This window comes from Pantherophis guttatus, chromosome 4, assembly GCF_059756535.1.
Source record: "Pantherophis guttatus breed Tessera chromosome 4, ASM5975653v1, whole genome shotgun sequence".
In the NCBI taxonomy this organism is placed as follows: Eukaryota; Metazoa; Chordata; class Lepidosauria; order Squamata; family Colubridae; genus Pantherophis; species Pantherophis guttatus.
In genome coordinates, this window is record NC_142066.1 from 73591603 (window position 1) to 73607550 (window position 15948).

The following is a 15948-nucleotide window of genomic DNA, read 5'->3' on the forward strand; positions in this document are numbered from 1 at the left end:
GCCTCCCACCCCCCCACCCCAGGCCCTCCGGAGGCAAGAAACAGCCTGTTTCCCTACTTCTGGTGGGCCGAGAAGGGCCAAAAATCAGCTGGCTGGCGTGCGCATGTGCCCCAGAGCTGAGCTGGCATGCCCACTGATATGGCTACGTGTGCCACCTGTGGCATGCATGCCATAGGTTCGCCATCACGGTTCTAGGTTGTGCCCTGAAACAAAAAAATACTGGAAGAAAATATACAGGTGGTTACAGGAATTAACAGGACTTCAGATAGAATATACCCTGGAACTATTTCTCCTAGGGATAGTTACAGGGAAATACGACAAAAGAATAATATATATCATTTTACATATAATAACCGCAGCAAGGATAGCTTTCGCGCAATGATGGAGAAATACAAACATACCTTCCAAAAGCTTAGTAATTAAAAAAATATTTGATTGTGCAGAAATGGACAAATTGACAGTTGAACTGAAAGGACAAATAGATTCAGAATACTACGCAATATGGGAGAAGTGGTACGACTGGATTGAGAACAGAAAAATGAAAAGAAATAGACAAAATAGAAGTAGAATTAAAATGTATAGTAAAAATGTACAGTGTGTATTTGTACTGGAATGTTATGGTATGTAACTGGTCGCAGTTATGCATAAGATGTGAGAAATATTTGTTTAATTGTAAAAATGCAATAAAAAAAACAAATAGGAGATTTTTAAAACTTCAGTACAGATCAGAATCAAGTTAACTGAACCTTATGGGTCTACATTTGTGTTACATGTTGCTCTTCCAGGCTAGACTCATTGCTGCAAAACTAACTATGGAAGACAACTAAGAGGCCTTTTCTATTCCCTAACTCTAAACAAATTCTAGTCAAATAAACAGTGGTATCTTGTTTTTAAGATTTATCAAGATGTAAAACAGCTATGATGACTCTGGTGGGAGAATTTATTGAAAGGAATAAGTACTTTCCAAAAAAGAGGGTTTCTTTTTCTTTTGCCCTACTCCTTTGTTTCTACTGAGTTACTGGTACTTTTATTCCTTTTTCATTAGTTGTAGTGGAGGAAATTAACGAAAATCCAATTCTGACGCTGGTGTACTTAGTCCCTGTCTCATGAAATAGAAAGAACATGGTTTGTAACAGTGACTTTAGCTCCCCTGATATTTTTGAATCCCTTATTCCAAGCTGGGAAGTAACCAATTTAATCATTGTTTTAGTCAGACCCTGCATATTTGGGATGAATGAGAAAGAACGACAAACCCCCTATTTGCTCAATGCAAAGTGACTTTCTAATATGAAGAAGCTTCTTGGATAAGAAGCAAAATGTCTTCAGGGAAAAACAAAGAAAGTCCAGTTGTCTCTTGAAAAAAATACCTTTGGGACTGTAAAAGGAAGGAAACTCTAGGAGACTCACAGCACTTTAATTTTCTTGGCTTGAGCATCTGTTGGATGCCTTTCTGGGTCTAATTAATATTTAATTCTGTTCTTTTTGATATTCTGTCCAAAATAATATTGTTTTTCTTTTTTGCTTTTTTATTCAGGGGTTTTCTCTAGAACAAAATACTATCAGGATGCTCTTAAGCAACTTCAAGCAGACCCCTTAGCCCTAGAAGCACTTGGTGCTCCCCCTCTGAAAGTTCACTACATCAGCTTGAGAGACAAAAGCAACCGTGTTGATAAATCAACAGCCCAGGTAACCAGCAGATGCATTAGGAGCTGATGGTGAAGTAAGGAAACAGACGTCATGACAAAGAACAAAAAACAGTTTCAGTTTGACTAGGTTTATAGGATGTTTTTAAGATAAAGGCAGAAAATGGTATTATGCTAAGTAGCAGAGGCAGGATTTCTGAAAGTTTGGAATTATTATTGAACATTATTCAGTAAAACAGAATAATAACAGTAGTACGTGTAGTTATAGTAGTAATGTGTAAAAAAAAGTATGTGTCATACTGATTTTAAAAGAGACTACAAATGGATTCAATAAATTTTAAACTTTGCCTAAGCCTCCTAATATCTTCAAGGTTTTTGTTTAATCTCGTACAGGTAGTTCTTGCTTACTGACCACAATTTGGACAGGCATGTCTATCACCAAGGGTTACAGTTGCTAAGCAGAAAATCACATGACCACAATGGATTTATGGCATCATGTCCCATTTTATTGTATTGAAATATTACATAACTGTGACTTAACGATTTTATTTCTGTGTTCTCTGTTAACTGCTTAACTAGATTTTAAATCTACATTAAGAATGTTACCTTCAAAAGAATTCACATTTGCAAAAGTTCACCAGAAGGATTTCTTTTATAGGTAAAAATACCAGTATCTGGAAAAAAATCAGGTGGTTATCTTCATGTTAATTCAGAAATGGATTTTTCCCTCAACAGGTAAGTTTTAAAAGACAGTGGTATTTGAACATCCATACAGTGTATGATAGTTATTCTACATTAAATAATGTACTATACTTAATAGCCTTAGAGGAGATATTGCAGTTTGATAAAAACAAATGGGTAATGAAATTGATAAAGTATTCTGATGTAAATAAAGACATATTGTTAATTGAGTTGCTAATATATATTTCCAAAAGTGATTCATGTAATGTTATACTACAGCCACCTACTAGTGTAGGTTTTCATTGATTTGCATCTAGATTATATAGTTTCCTCAGACAATAGGTATTTACCCATTGGAAACCAGATTGGGCAATACAAAAATAAATAATTAAAAAAAAACTTAGTTCACTAGGAATATCAACAATTTAAAGCTTTTTTTATAAAATTAATGATTTTAATAATTTATAAAATTATTCTTAATAGTATTTATCTAAAAGACCTAAACAAATGATGTATTGAGAGGATTGCAGCAATGAACCTATTCTAGGTTAAAATCTTAACTATTATATTTCTACCATGTTCAATTATCATTTCTAACAACTTTTTCTGTTAGCTGGAGTCTACAGGAAGTCACGCTACAGCTCTGCAATGGCCACAGAATTCCAGTGTATGTTTCTTCTATGAAGACTATTTCTGGATAAAATACATAATATATAGAATTGAATTATTATTATTATTTGTATTAGTATATTCAATGCAATAAACATTCTTATGGACATCCAGAACATATGAACCATTTATTTATTATTTAAAGTTTAATTGCCTTCATAACTACTCTGAATGGCTTACAATTACAAATGTAAAAGAAATGCAAAATAAAATTGTAGAGAGACAAGAATGTAGCTGAATAGAGGACAGAATTAAAAGAAATCCATTGGGTGGAATTGGCCATCATCCTTGCAACCAAGTCCTTAACAAATTTGCAGTCAAAAGGGTAGAAGCAATACATATCTCTATGACTACATAATTCCATTAGGCAGGAACCATCACTGAGGAGATACACTTCCTGGGTACCACAGTGACACTGCTTAACTGATCCTTTAGGGTTTAGACTGAAGCAGGTGAAGGGTGATAAAAGGTATATGTAGATTTTAATTTGCTTGGAATTTTATATCCTGTCCAGTTTTAAAATAATTTGCATATATTCCTGAGGTATTAGGGCTGTGATGCTTAAAAATAATTTGGGATTAATGTTTCATATTTTGCCTGAGCACAGCATTTGCTTACTATTCATTGAAGCAACTATTATTTTCTGTAGTATTCTCTGGGTGCCTGAAAAAAAGATATTAAATCATGTTAATAGGATAGGTTATTAAAATTATCAAGTATTTTTCTAGGCTGATGTGGGAGCTTGAAAAAGGAATGACTGCTTTAATTAGTAGCTGAAAAGTGCTGTACTCATATACTTTTGTAAGATCCAAAATGCTTTCTCTAAATAATGTTTAATTTCAGGTGTCTTATAAATGAGCCAGTGTGGTTTAGCAGGCAATGTATTAAAGCAGGAGACACTCAGCCATGGGAACTCACTGAATAATTTTGGGCCATAATGCTATTTTATCCCAACTTGCTTCACACAAATGTAATGTGGAAAAACTGGAAGAGACTATGCTGTATATATTGCATTGAGCTCTTCAAGGAAGGGAGTACAAATCTAACAAATAAAAATTAAAAACAAATAAAAGCTACTTGTCTAAAATGCACTCTATAGCCAAAGAATAGCCAAGAACCTTTAAAATATAGCATTTAGTGTAAGGTTCATACAATTTCTTTTTTTTAAAAAAATCTATTCAATTGCTAGGAATGCGGTGGCTCACATGGATTAGGACAGGGGTCTCCAACCTTTCAGACCTCAGGAACCACTAAATTCATAATTTTAAATCCTGTGGACCACTAAATAATACTTTATTGTCATTGTACATGTATACACAGTATACCCATACAACGAAATTCACTTAACACCCAAAGACCAGGTTCCCCTCTGCCCCGCACAAAAAGATCCCAAAGGGGAAGACTCTCTGCAGTAACACAGATGTTCATTGCACGTATCTGTCCCAGGGACCATAGTTTGAGGACCTCTGATTTAGTGCAATCCAAAAAAGGCAAATAATTTTTCTGAGGACCACCAAAATTTCTTTGCAGACCGCCAGTGGTCCACGGACCACCAGTTGGTGACCGCTGGGTTAGGACACTGAGCTAACCATGCTTGGCAGGCTCACATTCGTTACCCTGTTGCTTCCATGAGGTGGGATGATCTCCCATCATATTCTCCAGTTCCTATTGACCCAGCAGTTCAAAAGCTGGAGACCGAAAGTACATAGATGGGTACCACATCAGTGGGCATCTTAATGGGACATGAAAGGAGTCCCCAACTAGGTGTTCCCTGGGCAACAGTGATGTGCTTTCAACCCAGAAGTGCTTTGGTGATCCCAACATGACTGTAGATGTATTCAGTTGCTATATTGTCACCTGTGTCCCTCTTCCATAATGAATAGGCAGGATTTACTATAATAATATGAATAAGATTTTGAATGCCTAATAAAGACATAGAATATATTAACAAAAATATTGCTCTGAAAGATTTCTCACTTTCAGGAGAGGTTCAAGTCTTTGTTTGGATTGTGGTGAAATAGAAATATGCTTAATAAATACATTCTGAGTAATTATGCATCATACAATGTAAAGCCCCAAAATTCTGTTGCTAAGCTAGACCATTAAGTGAATTTTACCCATTTTACAATCTTACTTGCTACAGCTGTTAAGTAAATCACTGCAGTTGTTAAATTATAACACAGTTGTTAAGTGAATCTAATTTCCCCATTGACTTTGCTTGTCAGGTCACAAAAAGTGATCAAATGACTCCGGGACACAGCAACCATCATAACCATAACCCAATTGTCAAGCATCCGAATTTTGATCACGTGACCATGAGGATGCTGCAACTATCCTGTGAAAAAGAGTCATAAGTCACTTTTTCAGTGCTATTGTAACTTCGAACAGTCACTAAATGAATGGTTGTAAATCAAGTACTACCTGTATAAGTTTTAGAAGAAAAAAGTTTAGTACACTTGAAAATAAAATATTTTACACAAATGCAGCATTGCACTTTATATGTATGGGCACATAAAAATTGTCCTAAATACATTAAAAAATATTTTAAAATATTAGAATGTTTGTAAGTGTACTAAATCGGCCAAAATATTGCCATTTAAGGCAAGTTTTGAACTTGTCCTCCATGTTAACATCAACCATGTATCATATTCACAAACACATATGCTTACCTCCAAGTATCTAAGTTTAAATAAATATTTAGTGTACTGATCTCCTAAATTATGTAAAGTTAGACATAAAACCTGTCTTACTCAGAGATAGTTCTATAGGCAAACCCATAATTATTTATGTAGCAAATTGATATTGCTGTCCATCTCACCAAATATAACTCTGGGCAGCATAAAAATAACAGTTAAAATGTCATATTAAAAACTTTAAATAAAACCAAGATTGCAGAAGAACATCCATCTAAATATAATGTAACCATTGTGCAGGCTACCTATGGGATCCCCAAGGTTATTGGAAGAACTATATTTTCTGAAAGTTTATCAGTAAAGGGGCTCACTTCACCTTGGGGAGAGATGATGTTCTAGAGGGCTGGATCATAGCAGAAAAGGCATGCTCTCTGGGTCTCAGCAGCGGAACTATTTAGCAGCTGAGACCCACAGCATATCCCTGTTGCTAGACTTGATGGGTTGGGTAGATATGTTTGTGAAAGGATGGCAGGAGGTTTGGACTTTCAGATTAACAAGATCTGTTTATGTTGTCATATAATAAAGTAGAATTAACTCATGTTTCCTTGTCTGCTTGGGAAATTGACATATCCTAGGGGCACGCAGCCACATTCTGCACTTTTAAGCTTCTGGATATTTTTCAAGAGCAGTCCCATGTATATAGCACATTACAGAAGTGACCAGGGGCATGAGTGACTATGAGAAGAGTCTGATGATCCAGAAAAGAGTGCAACTGGTGCACAACACAAACATGTACAAAAGCTATCCTAACCATGAGTGCCACTTCCTCCTTAAGCAGTAGTCATGAGTCTAGAGAAGGACCCCCAGATTGTGCATCATGTCTGTCTGGAGCAGCTTTAGTAACAAAGATTGTAAAGTCCCAGATCCAGAAGCACATTTAGACCCACTCAGTCTTGCTAAGGTTCCTTTTGTTATTTTTCTAGGTCCCTGAAGCCTGGCATCAACAGCATCGCCAGGGTGGAGATATGTAATTGGCATTTTATGAGCATACCATACTTCACCCCAAGGCAATAAATTTACCCTCCAACAGATGTTAAACAGGAATGGAGAGGTACCAAACATCCCATGTATCCATATCCATATTCTGTTGTCATTAAATGAAAGTTGTGTCTTAATTCATTTATAAATCTGAGCTCAAGGAACAATGGCAAGCTATTCTTTCTGCCTTGGAAATATTTGCTAGCCTTGGCCAACTTATCTCCCTTAATGTTGATTGGAAATAAGGATATTTCGTTCCATATCTATTCTTAATCATAAAATATTTTGGGTGATTAAGAGCCACTAGTATAATTTACAGCATTGTTTATTTTTTTGTTGGAAAGAGGACACAGTACTTGGGGGAAAAGCAAGATACATTGCTTTTGTTCCTTTATTATGCCTTTATTAGCCTAATATTGACCTGCCTCTGTAAACATTAATCTGTAGTTGTAACACTACACTATATCTTAAGGCAGTGGTGGGATTCAATTTTTTTAACAACCAGTTCTGTGGGCGTGGCTTAGTTGGGGGTGTGGCTTGGTTATGTGATTGGGTGGGTGTGGCTAGCTGGTCATGTGACTGGGTAGGTGTGGCTATGTGCATAGGGATACTCAGGGCTAAAAAAAGTCATTTCTGACTGGTCCTCGCACTTTTGACCGGTCCTCGCACTTATGACCATCCTCACATTTATGCCCATTGTGGCATTCTTAACAACCGTGTCAGTCATTTCACCACTACTTCTCTTCACCACGGTAACAAGATAGGGCGCAAAACGTAAAATGTGAAGACAGTCATAAGTTCAAGGACTGGTCAAAAGTGTGAGGACCGGTCAAAAATAACTTTTTCAGCCCTCTGAGTAGTCCATATGCACATAGGGACTACCCAGAGGGCTGAAAAAAGCTATGCTGGCTGGAGAATTCTGGGAGTTGAAGTCCACAAGTCTTAAAGCTGCCAAGTTTGAAGATCTCTGAGCTAGGGCTTTGGAGCCAGCCTTTTGGGGAGGAGGTCCCATTCGGAGAGACCCCCTGCCTCTCAGGAAGCATCAGGCCCAGGCAGAGAAAGTTGCCAAGATTGGAGATCTCTGGACTAGAAGATCTCCAAAGGTCCCTTCCAACTCTGTAATTCTGGTATTGGCAAGCAAGCACAATTAAGCTACTTAAATCCTCCAGAGCCTTAGAAGTTGGTAAAGCAAAGCCCGCCCCCTCCGGCTTTCCGCCCAGAGCCTTTTCCTCTCTTCCTAAGGCTGAATCTTCCCTAGTTTTGGAGGAACTTCAGTCGCAACGCTCAGAGCGTGATCTAGATTGGGATCTATATTGATGTGGTGCAACTTCAGGATCGCCCCCTCTTTCTGCGCCAAGGCAGCAGCTCACGATTGGGGGGGGCTGAGCCAGCCTAACTTGGCTCAAATCAGCGGCCCAAACATGAGTTCTGGCTTCTTGCAGATCGGCGGGCCTGGCTCTCTCCACAGATTTGTTGCCTCGCTTCGATCAATCAATCCAGCCCCACTTTCTCCCTGCCTCTGCGGTGGAGCCAACTCTGACATTGCTTCGGCATCCCTCAGTGTTTCCCATTACCAGACAAGGGAATGCCATCGCGCCCCGAGAGAGCTGCAGCGAAACCCAAGGACCGTCCTGATTGTTGCCGCTGGAGGGATTCAGTTTGCCCACTCCTCCGACCGCCTTAGTAATGGCGTTCCTGCCTTAAAGGGGAAGACAGCGTGAAAAGGGGAAAAAAAACAATTCTCCGCCAACACAAAAGGAGCTAACTCAGAAGCGGCCGCTTTAAATTGGTCAGAGCCAGCGGGAAATTAATTCCCTCTCGGTTTCTGGAATAGGAAGGAAGGAAGGACATTTCTTGGGAAATAGCTGGTGAAAGTTCTTGGACTTAAGTTGAAACGTTTTAAGAATGTCACCTAAAAGCCTGATTGGTGAAATGAGTTTATGATAGAGCTGTGCCCGTAAGAGAGTAAATCAGAAGAGGGGCTGCTTATTACAGTATATATAAAACAAGAGGTCTTCAAACTTGGCAGCTTTAAGACTTGTGGACTTCAACTCCCAGAATTCTCCAGAATTCCCCAGAATGGGCTAGGCGGGAATTGAAGTCCACAGATTGTAAAAGAACCACAATTGCCCACCCCTGGGCTACGGTAGGCTGACGCCGCGCAGGTTGGAGGCAGGCCAGGGCGAGGGGCGGGCGAGCCAGCAATTTAATAAACGTTTTGGTGTGCTGCAAGGCAGGGGTGGGTTCTAAAATTTTTTACTACCAGTTCTGTGGGCGTGACTTATTTGGTGGGTGTGGCTTGGTGGTCACGTGTCTGGGCATGGCTTGGTCACATGTCTGGGCGTGGCTTGGTGGTCATGTGACTGGGTGGGTGTAGCTGGTGGTCATGTGACTGGGTTGGCATGGCCAGCTTGACGTCACTCATGTCAAGGGTTATGGTTAGGATGCCTAGCCTCTCCTCACCTCAAAGGCCTCAACGAGATACAATTTCCCTGTCTATTTATTTACTACTACTAAACATCCAAAATATACTATTTAATCCTATGTACATATGCCATATGTGTAGATACATATTACATAGTATAGTGTACAGGCACACAAAAATATACATTATTTACTATATATATTGTATGTGTGTGTACACACACACACACACACACACACACACACACCTCTTCTAAAACTATATATATTCAAGCTCACTTACTACATTTGGAAAAACACACCCAGAGTCCACTTTCTGCCACCCATTTAACTATAACTTCTGTACATTAGAACATTACACACGCCTTTAGATTTACTTCCCTAGCCTACATATGACTGTTAGAGCCAGGAGAGATCATGGAATGAGTAAAATGTAGTGAAACTCACTTAACAACGCTCTTGCTTAGCAACCAGAATTTTGGGCTCAATTCTGGTCATAAATCAAGGACTATCTCTGCCTTTCTCTGCATGGCAGCCTTGTCCTAGTAAACTCCTTCTCCTTTCTGACAATTTTCCTCTCTGTTAGAGGCACCAAAATAATCCAGTAAGGCTTCCTGCTGGAGCAGGGGGTTGGACTAGATGGCCTCTAAGGTCCCTTCCAGCCCTAGATTGCTGTCCTGTTTCAAAGTGTTTTCTGAAGCCACACCTAGTGCCAGGGTTTGTGGTCCTTCCTTCCTCTTCTCTCTTTCTCTCCCCCCTTCATTCCTCTTTCTCTCTCTTTCTTCTTTCTTTGTCTTTTTTCTTTCTCTTTTCTCTTTCCTTTTTTCTTTTTCTCTTTGTCTCTTTTCTTTCTCCCTCTTTCCTTCTTTCTCTTCCTTTGCCTCTTTTTCTATTTCTTTCTCTGTCCTTCCCTCCCTCCCCTTCCTCCTGAAATGCCAGTAAAATCCACCACTTTGCTCCTAAAGTAGTCTAGGGCAGGGGTCACCAACCTTGGCAACTTTTAGTCTTGTGGACTTCAACTCCCAGAGTTCCTCAGCCAGCAAAGCTGGCTCTCTCTCTCACGTCGCTTCTCGGCCTGAGCAACAAAGCCGCCCCTCCTGCTGGAGCTTTGCTCTCCGCAGCCTGTCAGGAGAAGGAAGGACAGGTGGGAGGGCGCTGGGGGGGGGTGCTGTCTGGCCAGGTCAAGTGCAGGACCAGGTATTAAAGGAGGAAGCATCTGCGCTTGGAAGAGGATTGTGAGGGGGGGCACGAATCCCACCCCACCCCGCTTCCCTTTTACCTTTCTTTAACGTGTCCCACTTCCCTCCCGAAACCTTGGGAGGCAGCATCCTCCGCACCACAAAGCCCTCGAGGTGGCTGCAGGAGGGGGAAAAGAAAAGCCTTGGCCTCTGAAGCTTCTCGAAGGCTTCAAAAGTGTGTGTGTGTTTGGTGGCGCTAAGTGAGCCATGCGATCGGCCCCTTGCCTTCCACTGCCGCCACCTCTGCCTCTTCCTTCTCTCAACAGAAGTCAGAGAGGAAAAGGCAGTTGCTTTGCTGAGCATTTCTCCGCGTTTCCAGTGAGGGCGGCTGACTTGGGATGAAATGCGGAGAAACGCTTGGCGAAGCAACTGCCTTGTCCTCTCTGACTCATCGGCAGAGAGAAGGAAGAGGCAGAGGTGGAGGCGGCAGCGGAAGGCAAGGGGCCGATCGCAGCCGGTGTGGTTACCCAGCAGGCTCCCTTCACGTGGCTCACTTCAGTGCCGCCAAATACACACACACGTTCGAAGCCTTCGAGAGGCCAAGGTTTTTTTTTCTTTTCCCCCTCCTACAACTGCTTTGAGGGCTTTGCGGCGTGGAGGACGCCACCTCCCAAGGTTTGGGGAGAGAAGCAGGGGGTGTTAAAGAAAGGTAAAAGGGAAGCAGGATGGGGGTGGATGCAAGCTGGCCATGGGGACACCGGGAAAGCAGGCAAGCATGGCAGGGCTTCGGGGAAGTAAGCAAGCTGCTAGCTGTCTTCCCTACAGCCAGGTGGTCCTGCCATACTTGCCTGCCTTCCCGGCGGTCCCTGGGGCCAGGACCGCTTGCCTGCCTTCACAAGCTGGTCTTGGGGACATTGGGAAAGCCACGTAAAAGGCAGGGAAGCATGGCAGGGTTACGGGCTGCGGGGAAGGGAGTAGGGGAGGCAGGCTGGGATGGGGGTCGGGGGGGTAGGGGCATCTAGGTAGGCCGCGACTCACAGGCTTACCTGGCAGGCACAGTACTTCAAGCAGACAAGCTGCGAGGACCCATACAGTATAAGTGAGGAGTGACTGGGTGGTGGAGGGCGAGGCGAGCGTCGGGCGGCTGGGCCGAATGTACCGGTTCGGGGGCGTGGCCAGCCAGCAATTACTAATGGTTCTCCGAACCAGTTCAAATTACCATTACTGGTCCTTGCGAACCGGGGAGAACCGGTAGCAACCCACCACTGCTGCGAGGCCAATAAATTACAAAAAAACACCGAACCATTTGTTAAATTACTGGCTCGCCCACCCCTCGCCCCGCCTTCACTATTTATTGGCAAGGGGCGGGATGAGCCAGCATTTTAACAAACGGTTCGGCCAAACCGCCTAGAACCGGCAGAATCCCACCACTGCCTTAAGGACATAAACTAAGAAGAAATAGCTGTCATATTAAAAGTAGTGTCTACTTTTTAAACCAGGAACTACTGATGTAAAATCTTTATCCAGAAGAATTTGATCATACTGCATTGCTTTCCATGGAATATACAAGATAGAGAATCAATGCTTTTATTAAAACAAATCCCTTTATTAACAATGGTTTGATATTGCTTACAAAATGGGGAAAAAAGATATTGCATACATATCAGAAAAAGTATTGTATTCTCATTTGTCAGTTTGAGTAGCATAGCTAATATTCTGGAAATGAATTATTAAACTTCAATTGCTAATGTTTTTCAGTGTAATTATTGTCTCAATTACAAACAAATCAAATATAGTTTTGGAAACCCAATTTTTAGCTATGAACAAAAGATAGTGCTTTTTATAATTGAGTACTGCTTAGTAAGCTTTGCTGAAGAAAAAGGAAGTGGAATTTAAACTTTTAAGTCAATAAGATGATTCCTTGTGAATTTAAGTGAATTTCAATTACATATTGATGACTCAGAGAACAAAATTTTCAAACACAAAATTTACGCACTAGAGGAAAGAACTACTCCATGTTATAGCAATGAATTTTATGAAACAAATGGCACAACTGCAAAGTCAATTAGGAGCTTGGCATAGTCTCATTGATTTTGTGAAATTTAATATGTAATAGATGGTTTAGAGTTGAACTATCAAAAAGTTGCCTCTTATGAAAGTATACGCTTAGCTTTCAGGACTATACTAGTAAAACAAAGCTGCTATTATTAGTGATGGAGATACTTTTTCAACTAAGGCACAGCAAAAGTTATGAAGCAATTAAGACTTTAGTATTATTTAATAGAAACTCTTTGGGATAGGATGACAATTTTCTCTTAACTGGAAAGCAGGAAACAACTTCAGAATTGAACATTTCCTTAAAACATTATGAATATTCCTCATTGAAGAAAAATTATGATATCCAAATTTCTAAAGATCATTAAAGAACCAGAAAAACCAGTTTACCACATTAAAGAAATAATTTTTGTATTGATCAATGGAAGAACCATTGATCGAGCTATAATTTAAAGGCATTAAAGATTTATATATATAATCATAGCACACCTATCACGATTTTGTAAAATTGCTTAGCTATTTAAAGACATAGTACTTATTTACTGTTCATAACTGTTTATAAAGGTACTCCTGTATTCTAAAAGTTTTTTTTCCGTTGACTATGCTGCATTTATGACCAAAGTATCCAGAGTGCAAGTCCTTATCTATATTTCTAACTAGGAACTGAAGAAATGATTAGATTTTTTAATGAGCGCTTCAGGGAGAGAAGGGAAAGGGGCTGTATAGTGAGGCTGTCTTGCAACATGCAATCATAATGGGCAGGCTCCACTGCAGTCATAGGTAAATTTTCATCATTCTATAATCACACAGTAACAAAAATAATACAAATAACATAATTCACAATACTTGTGTAATGATCTTACTATGGTTGACATAGTGTTCAATTTAATATGCAACTGAAAATAACAGACATCCTCTTTATTCAACTACTCATGGTTTCATTATGTTAACTCATAATTGTAAAAGCCTTTAGTTCTTTTCGGATTTACAACTACGAGCTAACAAAAAAATACATATTAAGGATGCACTTGAATTGAAATATGGATATACACAAACACAAATCTTGCATTAATTAATAATAAGCACAAAATCAATGTTTCCCTCGAAGAAGCACTGCTAGATCCTCACAATTTCTTATAAAGTATGAAGTCAGAAACTTGCATTTACACTTAATATAAATTAATAAACTATCTTCATATTGAACATTTCTTCAAATTTTCTAGTGCACTAATGTTGAATTTTTACAGAAACTTAATCAAATTATATAGTTTGAATCATATAATCTAAACATGGTTCTGAAATAAATGTTTAATATTATTCCCCAAACTTACTAAATCTATTAGAAATAAAGCACTTTTCATGAAGAATGTAGAATACAAATTTTAAGAAGTAATCAAATCATGATAGATAAACTGCATGATGTATATTCTGCATATAATTGGGGTTTTGGGGTCTTTCATTCTTTGTTATAGCACATCTATCTCTTTATAACTACATAGAAAAAAATAATCTGTGAAGTAACAACAGCCTATACCTATTCCTGTGATCAGGATTTTTTTTTTTTAAGGAAGATGAAACATCTTGATAAACTAGGAGTGTAGAAGTAAAATAAATTTAGGAATAAAGCTAAAAAAATTATTTCTTTTTTTTTTTCATTTTTTTTTCTTTTCTTTTTTTTATTGCAAAAGTTTTACAATTACATTTTCACCCCTTTTTTCACAATAAAAAAATTATTTCTTACTTAGTGACAAATAGTTTAAATAGGACCAGTAAAAGCCCACTGGCCAATTTAAGTACAAGTCTATTTAAATTTACTAGAAACTAAAAGTACATTGTATTTTTTTTTTTTGTAATAACTATAGAACAGGACTATTGGTCACCAAATGATAATTATATAGATTAAATACCAAAACCTAAATACCAATAACCAAAGACCTAAATACCAAAACTATATACATATTTCAAAAGAACTTCCTCCCTTTCCCAATGGCAAACATTAAAATTAAATTTAGGATTATAGGTAGAGGCATTTATCAGAAATAATATTAAATTATGAAATCTGGAAACTGAACGAGCTTATATACTAGTATTCAAATTTTAACTGTTGTTATTTTATGCACTTGAAGAAAAAAATATATCAGTTTTATTCAGGCAATTCAAATATCTTCCATGAATAAATAATTATACAGAATATATAAAACAATGCTTTGCATGTATTGGATACTTTAGAATAAACTAATGTTTTCAGCTTTTCTCTGTATTAAGTATTTCCAATAATATCAATAATATCAATTCCATAGAAAATTAAGGTGAATATTATTTAGCTGTACATAACTGATTTAAGAAAAAAGAGCCAATTTTACAAGTTAGGGCTCAAAGCAGAAACTCAAAGTATTCAGTAAACTCCAGGTATTTCATGGAGAAATGGTTCCTTAAATTTAAATAGTTTTGAAATAGTTTTGTGTGTAACAATTTTATCTTTTTTTGATCGCCTGCATTGACCCAGTGTATAGGAAGCCATTAAAAGAAGTTCTTCTTTTACTATTGGTTCTTCTGTTTTTTCTCCACTTGTAGAATTTTCAGATGTAGAGACTTCATTTACAGTAACAGCATCTGTTTCATCTTCTGTGTTTTTAATACAGCTTATTTTATCAGGAATATCAGTTTGAGCCAGCCAAGAATGCAGCAAACATTCTTCTGCAGTTGCCCGTTTCCTAAACAGAAAAGAAAAGAAATTGACTTAAAGAGTCTGGCTACAAAATGTTAAGGCTTAAAATCACATTCTGGGATCCTGTTAGCTTTGAGAATATTTCAACTTCACAAGAACTATATTTTCCAAATATTAGGACACAATCTATTGCAAATAGTCAAATTCTTTTTTTAAAACTTATATTTTTATCAGAGCTTTTTTTTTATTATTTTAGGATGAAGTAAACAGATTATATCACAGTAGCCTTGAGCACCAACCTGTGAATCTGCCTCCAGAAAAGTTAGATTACATATATTAAAATCATACCTATAAGTTTGATATTTCCAGTTTAATCATCAGAATCATTCAAGTCTAGCTAAATCCACTGCTAATGCAAAATCACAAGATGATATTGTGAAATACATTATTAAGCCAAGAGTAACATAACTTAATCATTTACATTTTCAATTCTTATTTTTCATTTGCATAAGTCAATACTCATGAAGCAAAATAATTGAAATACATCTTACTCAGATTTTTTAATCAAAAGAGATTTGATGAAATCTACCGCAGATTCAGATACAAAATCAAAATCTTCAGAGTACTTTACATTTATCTGAGATATATTTAAGAATGTTTCTTGTTTATCATTCCCCAAAAAAGGTGATACTCCTGTTAGCATGACATATGTTAATACTCCAATGCTCCTAAATAGAAAAACAAAATAAAAATGTCTAAGTTTCATGAGAAAAAAATACGTAGTTTTGAATTAACATTTCAATAAACAGTTTTTCTTACCACATATCTGTTGCAGTACTGAGTGGATCATAGCTTAGAATTTCTGGAGCTATTAGAAAAAAATACAGTTAAGTTACAAAAAAGACAGCAATAAGATGGCAAAGAGATGGTGATTTGTATTTCTTTTGACATATGTAATC

General features: G+C 38.1%; 2 protein-coding genes across 7 annotated transcripts in view; one reads left to right on the top strand and one right to left on the bottom strand.

Annotated features, from left to right (window-relative positions):
• COA1 (cytochrome c oxidase assembly factor 1) overlaps window positions 1–3109 on the top strand; it is a 118791-nt gene extending 115682 nt beyond the window's left edge. For all 6 annotated transcript variants that reach the window (XM_087892410.1, XM_087892411.1, XM_087892414.1 and 3 more), the window contains 3 exons: window positions 1535–1686; window positions 2302–2378; window positions 2938–3109. In XM_087892410.1, the coding sequence (XP_087748536.1) occupies window positions 1535–1686; window positions 2302–2378; window positions 2938–3025 (317 nt within the window). In that variant the 3' untranslated portion in view covers window positions 3026–3109. The remainder of the gene's footprint in view (window positions 1–1534; window positions 1687–2301; window positions 2379–2937) is intronic.
• Window positions 3110–11851: 8742 nt separating this feature from the next.
• The window catches only part of STK17A (serine/threonine kinase 17a), a 38162-nt gene continuing 34065 nt past the window's right edge, over window positions 11852–15948 (bottom strand). The window contains exons 5-7 of the mRNA XM_034416516.3: window positions 15809–15857; window positions 15541–15717; window positions 11852–15035 (exon numbers count right to left, since the gene is read on the bottom strand). Of these exons, the coding sequence (XP_034272407.1) occupies window positions 14717–15035; window positions 15541–15717; window positions 15809–15857 (545 nt within the window). The 3' untranslated portion in view covers window positions 11852–14716. The remainder of the gene's footprint in view (window positions 15036–15540; window positions 15718–15808; window positions 15858–15948) is intronic.